This window comes from Mustela nigripes, chromosome 1 (genome assembly GCF_022355385.1).
Source record: "Mustela nigripes isolate SB6536 chromosome 1, MUSNIG.SB6536, whole genome shotgun sequence".
In the NCBI taxonomy this organism is placed as follows: domain Eukaryota; kingdom Metazoa; phylum Chordata; class Mammalia; order Carnivora; family Mustelidae; genus Mustela; species Mustela nigripes.
Genome location: NC_081557.1, coordinates 7026196 through 7035697, shown reverse-complemented (window position 1 = coordinate 7035697; position 9502 = coordinate 7026196). Strand labels below are relative to the sequence as shown.

The 9502-nt window shown below is 54.2% G+C and overlaps 1 protein-coding gene across 2 annotated transcripts; it reads left to right on the top strand.

Annotated features, from left to right (window-relative positions):
- The first annotated feature begins 3207 nt into the window (after positions 1-3207).
- On the top strand, positions 3208-9299 carry ARL2 (ADP ribosylation factor like GTPase 2). 2 transcript variants are annotated; one of them, XR_009404715.1, is made up of 6 exons: positions 3208-3344; positions 6095-6205; positions 6308-6470; positions 7938-8018; positions 8499-8652; positions 8846-9000. XR_009404715.1 is itself a non-coding variant. In XM_059401915.1 (5 exons), the coding sequence occupies exons 1-5, from the start codon at positions 3280-3282 to the stop codon at positions 8978-8980; spliced, it is 555 nt and encodes a 184-aa protein (XP_059257898.1). In that variant the 5' UTR covers positions 3212-3279; the 3' UTR covers positions 8981-9299. The 2 variants fall into 2 exon arrangements, 1 of the variants encoding a protein (XP_059257898.1); XM_059401915.1 differs by lacking the exon at positions 8499-8652 and having other exon boundaries at positions 3212-3344; positions 8846-9299.
- The last annotated feature ends 203 nt before the right edge of the window (positions 9300-9502 follow it).

The following is a 9502-nucleotide window of genomic DNA, read 5'->3' as shown; positions in this document are numbered from 1 at the left end:
CAAAGGTATTCCCTAAAGATTTGACTTTCTTAAGAACACCCTTTCTTCCTTTCGATCAGGCAAATAAAAATACCGCCTGTCACTCTCGAGGCTCCTGACCTTGTCTTTAAAACCCGCTCTGCCCCTCCTCTCTACCCTCCCGTCTAGATCTCTAGCTACAGGTGATTGTTATTTTTCTAAGATTTATTATTTATTCCAGAGAGAGAGCGCGAGTGAGTGTGCATGTGCAGAATCTCAAGCAGACTCCATGCTGAGATCGGGACAGGAACCCAAACCAAGAATGCAATGCTTAACCCACTGAGCCCCCCAGGTGCCTCCCTAGGCAATTATTATTCAAAAGTTAAATATAGGACTGCCTGGGTGGCTCAGTGGGTTAAGCATCTGCCTTTGGCTCAGGTCATGATCCCGGGGTCTGGGGATGGAGTCCTGCATCGGGCTCTCTGCTCAGCGGGGAATCTGTTTCTTCCTCTGACCTCTCCCCTCTCCTGCTCGCTCTCTCTCTCTCAAAAAAATAAATAAAAGTAAAATCTTTCTTTTTTTTAAGAAAAATCTTTTAAAAAAAAGTTAAATACAGTTACATCCTGGACCACTATTTCACAGAGCCTTCAGATTTTTGTTTTTAAAGATTTATTTGACAGAAAGAGAGATCACAAGTAGGCAGAGCAACAGGCAGGCTGGGGGGTGGGGTGGGGTGGGTGGAGCAGGCTCCCTGCTGAGCAGAGCGCCTGATGGGCTTGATCCCAGCACCCTGGGATCATGACCTGAGTCAAAGGCAGAGGTTTAACCCACTGAGCCATCCAGGCGCCTGTTTTTTGTTTTGTTCTTTTTTTTTTTTGCTTTTTTAATTGCTATCCATTATAATCCTACCCTGTGGCCTGTGAGAGGCTACAACAGCTTGCACAGAGCACGGCTTTGATCCTGACATTTAAACAAGGGTTTGGATACTAGAGGTGGTCATAAAGTAAATCAATCCAGGTGTGCTTAAGGTAATTTTTTTTTTAGGATTTATTTATTTATTTGACAGACAGACAGAGGCTTTAATCCACTGAGCCACCCAGGCGCCCCTTAAGGTAATTTTTAAGTTTCCCTCAAACCCACTCGAGAGTTAACAGTTGAATGGCAGTGATTTTCAAACTTCCATGACTAGGACTCTCACTCAAAGAGATGTACGTACTCTCACGTACATATAAATATCCGGATTTTTCAACAAATGTGACTTACCTTTACTCCATGGGCAAAGGCAGCGATATGGTCTAGTCGGTTCATTCCACGTAATTTTTTTTAAAGATTTTATTTATTTATTTGACAGACACAGATCACAAGTAGGCAGAGAGGCAGGCAGAGAGAGAGAGAGCAGGAAGCAGGCTCCCAGCTGAGCAGAGAGCCTGACACCGGGCTCGATCCCAGAATCCCGAGACCATGACCCGAGCCAAAGGCAGAGGCTTTAACCCACTGAGCCACCCAGGTGCCCCCCCACATAATTTTTTTGCTAATGCTGCTGGGTTGAACCATACAAAACTGACATCTTTGTAGTCAAAACAGTCAGATCTGAGTGATTTCCTATGGTTCAACGAATTTGTGATCCTAAAGTAGTTTCTCATTCTGCTTAATGGGCTGCACCCCATAAGAAAACACTGTTTTGTGAGTCATTGTTATTACTGTTATTTTTTAAATTAAAATAGGATTGAAAATGGATTTTTCACTTAACGTGTCATAACATCTGCTCCATCTCATCCTTCTCAAAAGCTTCATGGGATCTACCACACCGGTACCCCAGCTTAGGTAACTGATTCCCCACTGGAGGCATTTTCTCCCCCGTTTCTTGTTGTTCCAAACCCTGTCACGGAGAACTTCCTTATCGTAACTGTTCACTCGCTGGTGCTGGAATTTCTGGAGCATAGACTCTCGGAGGCAGAGCGGTAGGCATCTTGTGATCTTAGTTGTGTGTCAAAGCCTTTGGATAAGAGTTAGGCTGCTGTCTCCCCTTTTGTGTGCCTGGTGGAGGGTACACAGTACTGACTGAGGGCACTCCCCCAGGCACCCTGTTCTGTCCAGCCCGCATCTGTCCACAACCTTCTTCTGCAGGACTGGAAGCTCGGGATTGCTCCAGACTTCTCCCTCTCTAGGCCAACACTATGGAGAGCCCCTGAAAAAACGGGGCATCTTCCTGTCAACCGGACCTGAGTTTCCCTGCTGCCCAAGCTCCTTCTAGATTCTCCCGAGGTCACTCTCACATGTACAATAAGGAAACAAAAAGGTTGCCAGGGGGATGAAGCAGAAAACGTAGAGTGCTTTATAAACAATTCACAGAAATCAGCCACTATCTTCAGCTCCGGTGGAACTGTTCTTTCCCAAGCAACAGAGAGCCTTCTACTTGCATTTTCCCTGCAGTGGGCTGGGGGAAGGGCTCAGCCTAAGACCACAAGCTTAGCTCCCCACTCTTGAGTTTACAATTTGCCTACTCCCTATCCTCGTTTTCTTCCCGTCTTCAGGACTTGAGAGCCGAGGTGAAGAACCAAACTCTTGAACAATTTCATTCGTTCAACAACTATTTATTGAGTACCTACTATATGCCAGTCAGGGTATAAGCATCATGTGAAAGGGCTTCTCAACGGAGAGACCACGGACGTCCTGGGCGGGACAGTGCTTCACGCGGGCCTGCTCCCCACCTTCAAAACGACAGGGGCTGTACCTTGCAATTGGGACACCCCCAAAATGCCCCCGCACATTTCGAAACGACCCCTAGGGGGCATTTTCGCCCGCGATGTAGAATCCTCCGCCCACCCTCGACAAACCCAGGAGACGGAGGAAGGGGGAAGCCCGCTAACTGGCAAGTGGAGGATGATGCCGAGGTCCAAGACGGGCAAGATCTGGACCTTGTTTCCGCGGAACGCGGCCAATAACGAGCTTGTCAACCTCCTTGGGGCTCTGAATTCCGACTCCTGGGTCACATCTCCTACTTCCTATGCAGCCAAGATACAACCCGGGTTTCCGTTCCCAACCGAGCCTGGGTTTCTGGGGAGGAGGATTGGCGGGGCCCTTGTACCCCAAGCCCTCGGGAAGCGAAGGGTTAACGCGGGCGGCCCCGCAGAAGCCCCCAGCGCCGCTAGAGGGACCAGCACTGCCCGGCGCCTTCGCGGTCACGTGGGAGCGAGGGCGGGACCAAACGAGAGGCCGACCAATAGACTGCGCTGTCGGTGGGCGTGATAGCCAATAGGAGCAGAGAGAGGAGTCCCGGGACTAGGAAGAAACGGCGGCCGGGAGGGGGCTACAGGGACCATGGGGCTCCTGACCATTCTGAAGAAGATGAAGCAGAAAGAGCGGGAGCTGCGACTGCTCATGCTGTATCCTCCCGGACGCCGGAGCCGCGAGGGTAGCGGGGTGGGGGAAGCCTCGCCGGGCGGGCGGGGCCAGGCGCCCCCTACCGGGCGCGGGGGGCGCGGCCGGCGCGCACCAACTGCCCATTGTGCGTCACGCACGTGGGCCCTACCAATCGCCCCGGCGGGGGGCCGGGAGGAGGCCGTACCACCGGCTCGGGGCGGGGGGGCTCCTTTCCCAAGGCCAAAGGTGAGGGCCTAAAGGCGCAGCGGCCGGGCCACATGTCCTTATGTAGGGGGGGAGGGGGGCTCGGAGGCGTCTCGGATGCCACCACCCGTTGGTCTGGCTCGAGCGTGAGGCCCCTGTCCCCCCTGGCTCTGACCTTCCTCCCCCCACGTCCGAGGGTGCCAGGCCCCGGCCCCGCCCTCAAGGTCGGAATCCCGGGGGTGTGCGGGCCCCGCCCTGCGCTCCTAGCGAGGTGGGTGTAGACCGCGAGGTTTGTTTTTTCCGTGTGGGCAGTATCTCGTCTTTGTGACCGCACGGCCGGTCAGTAACCACCCGCATCACTACCCCGACGTTTGTAGGCCCGAGGGCCCCGCCGACCTTCTGAGTCCGGTTAGCGGGCGCCTGCACTCGCGCCCTCTCCTCCGTTCCAGGCCCCGTTGCGAATCTGAAATCCCAGAGCTGGGCGGGTCTTACCCGGAGCTCCCCAATCCCGGCAGAGAAGACACTGAAGTGCGCAGATAACTTTATAATATTCACATCGTGTTTGTTATAAAGAGCTCAGAGAAAGGCACAGAGAATTCACTCATCCGATTATATTTATTGAGTGCCTACCCTGTGCTAGGCACTGTCGTAGGGCCTGGGGTAAAACAGCAAAACAAATCCTTAACGGCAGGGATGGTCTGTAATGCCGTGGGGAGAAAGATGTTGACAAAGAAAATAGGTAAAATGTCTAAGATGCGTGGAGACGAATGCAGTTTAAACAAGGTCAGCGAAGGCCACAGTGAGAAAATGACAGTAAAGACAGATGAGGGATGAACCATGTAGCTATCTGGGGAAATTTGTTTAAGCAAAAGGAACAACAAATGGAAGGTCTGGAAGGAGGCGCTCAGCTGGTGTGTCGAGGAGGGCCTGGTGGCTGGAGAGAGTGTGCAAGGAGATTAGGACAGAGGGGACAGAAGAGCCACTTCGTGTAAGGCCTTTTGGTTCTTGGCTTTTCCTTTAAATGAGAAGTGCCGGGGGAGTGTGATCTGAGCTAAAGTGTGAGCTTGCTGCACCACAGGCGCTGTAGCATGATGGCTTGGACCAATGGAATCTGTGAAGCGATGGGTGTTGGGGGACATTTTGACCGGAGGCCCTGCAGGCATTGCTACTGGATTGGACTCGGGTGTAAGCAGGGAGTGAAGTCAAATCCGACTTCTAGGTTTCTGGCCTGAGCAGTTCAGAGAATGAAGAACCACTCGCTGAGATGGGGAAGGGATAGGGAGCAGGTTCAGAAAGATGGGAACTCGGGGTGTGGCACTCCCGTGTAAGTGTCAGATGGGCAGCTGGATAGAGGGACTGAGTCCAGGGGAGGAGCTGGGTGGGATGTGTACATTTGGAAGCCATGAGCATAAAGATGGTATTTGAAGTCATGATCCTGGGTGAGAGCACTAAGGGATGAATGTGGACAGAGGAGCACTGAGGCATGCCTGGATTATAGGCTGGGGCAATGGGAACCAGGCAAGGGAATGGAGGTGGGAGATGGGGAGGAGGAGGGGGGCTGGGGACTGCCCAGCCGGAGAACAATGTGAGGTCTTCAGGGACTTTGGCCAGAGCAGTTTCAGGGAAGCAGTGGGAGCAAAAGTCTCACGGGTTCAAGAAAGAGCAGGGGGACAGAAATGGGAGAGGGTGAGTATGGACAGCATTTGGGGGGAGATTTGCTATAAAGGGAAAGAAATCAAGGAATAAGTAGAAGGAAGAGGGATCAAGAGCGGGTGTGGGGAGAGACTCCAGCTTGTCAGCTGATGGGAATGGTCCGGTGGAGGAAGGCGGTTCGGGGGGGCCGAAGGCTGAAGGCTGGGCCTCCAGACAGCTTTTCACACCGTCATTCTACTGGTTTGAGTCCCCTGGGCCCCCTCTTGGGTGCCAGCCCTCTTAAGTGTTGGAAGGATGGGATGGGGGGGTGGGGCTCCACTAGCTGCTGAACTCACCCATTCGTTTGCACACTCAACTTAGCAGCAAAGGGTTTGGAACAGTCTAGAAACAGGTGCAGGTGACTACCTTCAGATATTTGCTCGTGCCGTTCTCTCTGTATGGAAGGCTCTTCCCTAGTCCTCTGGAAAGCTGGCTCCTTGCAGTTTGGGCCTCAGGTCTAGAGGGGCCCCAGCTAAAGAAGGCTCCTGCGGTGGCCCTCTCTGAAAACTCCTTAGTTGTATTTCTTATGCTCCCCACGAGCTGACGGTGCCTCGTTTCTCATTTGTTTGCCCTCTGTCGACTGTCTCCATACTGGAGTAGGAGCTACCCAGGGTGGGGACTTTGGCTCTGGGGTACCCCCAGCACCGGAATAGGGCCCAGCACATAGTAAGCATTCATTAAATACTGTGGAGTAGCCTGAGCAGCCTTTGGTTAGGCGGAGGTGAGAAAGTCTTAAATGCTCCAACCTTTCCCACTTATCCTGGGCCAATTAATGTGTGTGTCAGGCATGGGCTCAACTAATATGCTACGTGGTGGGAAGCAGCATCTCCCCTAAAACAAGGGCCTGGGGACTTCTCCTTAACCTGCCGTGCCCCAGTGGCCTGGACAATGCTGGCAAAACAACCATCCTCAAGAAGTTCAATGGGGAAGACATTGACACCATCTCCCCGACGCTGGGCTTCAACATCAAGACCTTGGAACACCGAGGGTGAGCGGGGACCCTGCGGAGGGCTGGCCCTGGAGTGGGGCAGGGAGCATGGTTGAGGGGCCTGGCTGAGCCTTGCGCCACCACCACCCCCTTCCTGCCCAGGTTCAAGCTGAACATCTGGGACGTGGGTGGCCAGAAGTCCCTGCGGTCCTACTGGAGGAACTACTTCGAGAGCACGGATGGCCTCATCTGGGTGGTGGACAGCGCTGACCGCCAACGCATGCAGGACTGCCGGCGGGAGCTCCAGAGCCTGTTGGTGGAGGAGGTGGGCAGGGCACCTGCCAAGCCTGGGAAGCCAGGCTTCCAGTACCATCCAGCCCCCAAGACTCGGTGCCCAGGCGTGGATGCGCGAACCCCTTCCTCAGCGGATTCCCTGAGGGGCCCATGACCCCAGAGGAACACCTAGGGCGGGGTCTCTTTCTTCTCAGATCACCCTTTAGGAGACAGAGACCACCTGTATGCTTGGTCCCAGGAAGCCCCAAAGTGCTGTGGGCAGGACGTGCTATGAACTGAGACCTGGGTTCATGTCCCTTTGATGTCACTGCCCTGAGTTCAGGTTCTCCACCTGAATGGGGCTTTAAGGAGGATGACTCGAGGCCAGTGTGTGAAGCTTTGAGAGGCAGTGGAGCCTGGCTCAGGAGTTGGACTCTTTGCTGTGTGACCACAAGCAAGACACTTAGCCTCTCTGAACCTTCATGTCCTCATTTCTGAGATGGGCATTTGAATTAGGGGGATCATATAACTCATTATATGGCCCCATACACTTTTCTTTAAATAAAATTTTAGGTTTACAGAAAAGTTGCAAGGAGTTTGAAGAGATACCCTGTCTGCTGTTCACCCTGCTTCCCCTAGTGGTAATCTTGCACATAACAACCTGCATTTGGCAAAACAAAGAAATTAACATTGGCAAGTTAGTCTTGACTGTAGATTCTACTTAGATTTCACCAGTTTTTCTATTAAGCCCCTTTTTTCTGCCCCAGTACTTGATCCAGGTTACTGCACTGGCATTTAGTTGAAAACCAAGAGACTTTTAAGAATGAAAGAGGGACTTGTTCCTAATTATACAGGGACAACAGACATAAACAGGACCATTCTGGGCATACAGGGGCGCGGTCACCTGGTCTAGCACTAGCCACCTCCCGGGGGTGTCAGGCAGGTCCAGTGAGATCGTGGCTGTCCGTGCTCAGCCCTGGCCTGGCACCTTTTATCATGCCCAGATTCACCTACCTACCTGGAGGGACTCCCAGTCAGAAACACACGTGGAAGGAACTGGAAGCAGAGGCAGAGAGAGAGGCCCAGCAGGGTAGTGAACAGTGGAAGTGCTACATGACCTTGGAAGACAGAAAGGTCACTCCCAGCAGACCCCGTGGCCTTGGGATGATTGCATTCTTTGGGCAGCTCAGGTCATCACAGAGCAATCTAGAACAAAAGGCTCATTATCTTGTCCATCACCCCCTTCCCATTTATGGAGGAAGAAACGGAGGCATGGAGGAGAGAAGTGTCTGCTGGGCCCCCACCTAGGGCTCCTTCCTTCCCTGCCCCCTCCCCACACATGGCTGGACTCACAAGGCACCTCCACATTCATTACCCTGTTTGGGCCTCTCCAACCACCCTGAGGCATTACCCTAATTTTCCAGGTTGCTCTCTGACCCCGTCTGCTCTGGGTGATCAGAGGAGGGGGGGCTGCCCTCTGAGTCCCTACTCCCCACCCTCCCCATTTCTCTCCCCCCAGCGCCTGGCTGGAGCCACCCTCCTCATCTTTGCCAACAAGCAGGACCTGCCTGGAGCACTGTCCTCTAACGCCATCCGTGAGGTGAGTGTGGGCCTTGGCATAGGCCCATGGAGGAAAAGGGGCCTACATTTCTTGGTTAACTTATTTAAAAAGCATGTGTTAGCTCCTCTTCTGGGGCAGGATGTATGCAGGACACTAGAGATGGAGCGATTAACAAGAGTGAGCTGTTACACCCCAGGCTGGGGGAAGGCAGACATGCAAACCTTACCCTAAAGGGTAACAGCAGCTGGCCCAGTGGTGAATCCTCATTCTGTGCCAGATCTTGGCGTGGACGAACCCCTTCAGTCCTCACCCCCGGCTCGTGCAGGAGGAGCCATTACAATCCTTCTGCAGAGGGCGAAGCAGGTTTAGAGAAGCGAGGTCATGCAGAGCCAGGGTTTCCGTGCTGGCCCTTGGGACCCCAGATTGTATCCTGCCTTCTACTGTAGAACGTGAGCACCAGCATGAGAAAGAGTGAGGTTAGAATCTCGGTTCTGTCTCTTACGAGCTGTGTGACCTTAGGCAGGTTGCTTGACCTCTCTGAGGTGTTCTCCTCCATGAAATGGCCAGCAATCCCTGTGGCTCCTTGGGACTTGGAAGGAATGGATGGGAGGACGTTTGTGTGGCACAGAGCACAAGGCCTGGATCCTAGCAGGTGCTCCTGGAGCCGCAGCAGGTGCTGTGCTGTTACTGAGGGGTAGTGCTGGTCTGGGGGTGTACACAGGGGCCAGGGGGGTACTTCTGAGAGCCTTTGAGGGAGGCCCGGATTTCTCCTGGGCCAGGAGAGGGGAAGGGGCTGTGGGTGGCAGGGCCTGTGGTCACCGGGGGTCCCTCCCTGCTCTCTCCCTCCCCGACCCCCGCCTCTCCAGGCCCTGGAACTGGACTCCATCCACAGCCACCATTGGTGCATCCGGGGCTGTAGTGCCGTCACCGGCGAGAACCTCCTGCTCGGTGTTGACTGGCTCCTGGATGACATTTCCAGCCGCATATTCACAGCTGACTGAACCCCTCCGGATGCCCCCCACCTCACAATCCGGCCCTCCCCCACCCCCACCCCAGCCCTCCTCAGGCACCATCCGTGGGGGTATGGGAGTCAGCCAGCCTGACCAATGCCCTGACCCCCACCCTGTAACCTGCTGCTGCTGCTAATGCCGCCCACTGCTGCTCTGTGGCCCCAGGCTGTCACCCTGCCTCCCAACCCACCGCGGGCAGCTGCCACACTGAAGGGACAGGGCTGGGGCCGGGAGGGGGCTGCCTCTGCTGCTACCAAGGCTTGGGCCTCACCCTTAACTCCGCTGTGAGAATAAACTGTTCCTTGCCCCAGTTCCTCGTGGAGTCATTTGTTGCTTCCACAGCTCTGCAAGACCCCCAGGAGCCCACAGAGTAGCAGGGCACCGAAAGGAACAGGTCGTTCCAGTCAAAGGGTTCACTACTGCAGTGTCAGAGGGACACATGAAGAATTACAGGAGCACAGGCCGGGGGCCGAAACTAATTCCATTTGGAAGAGTCCAGGCAGGCTTCCTGGA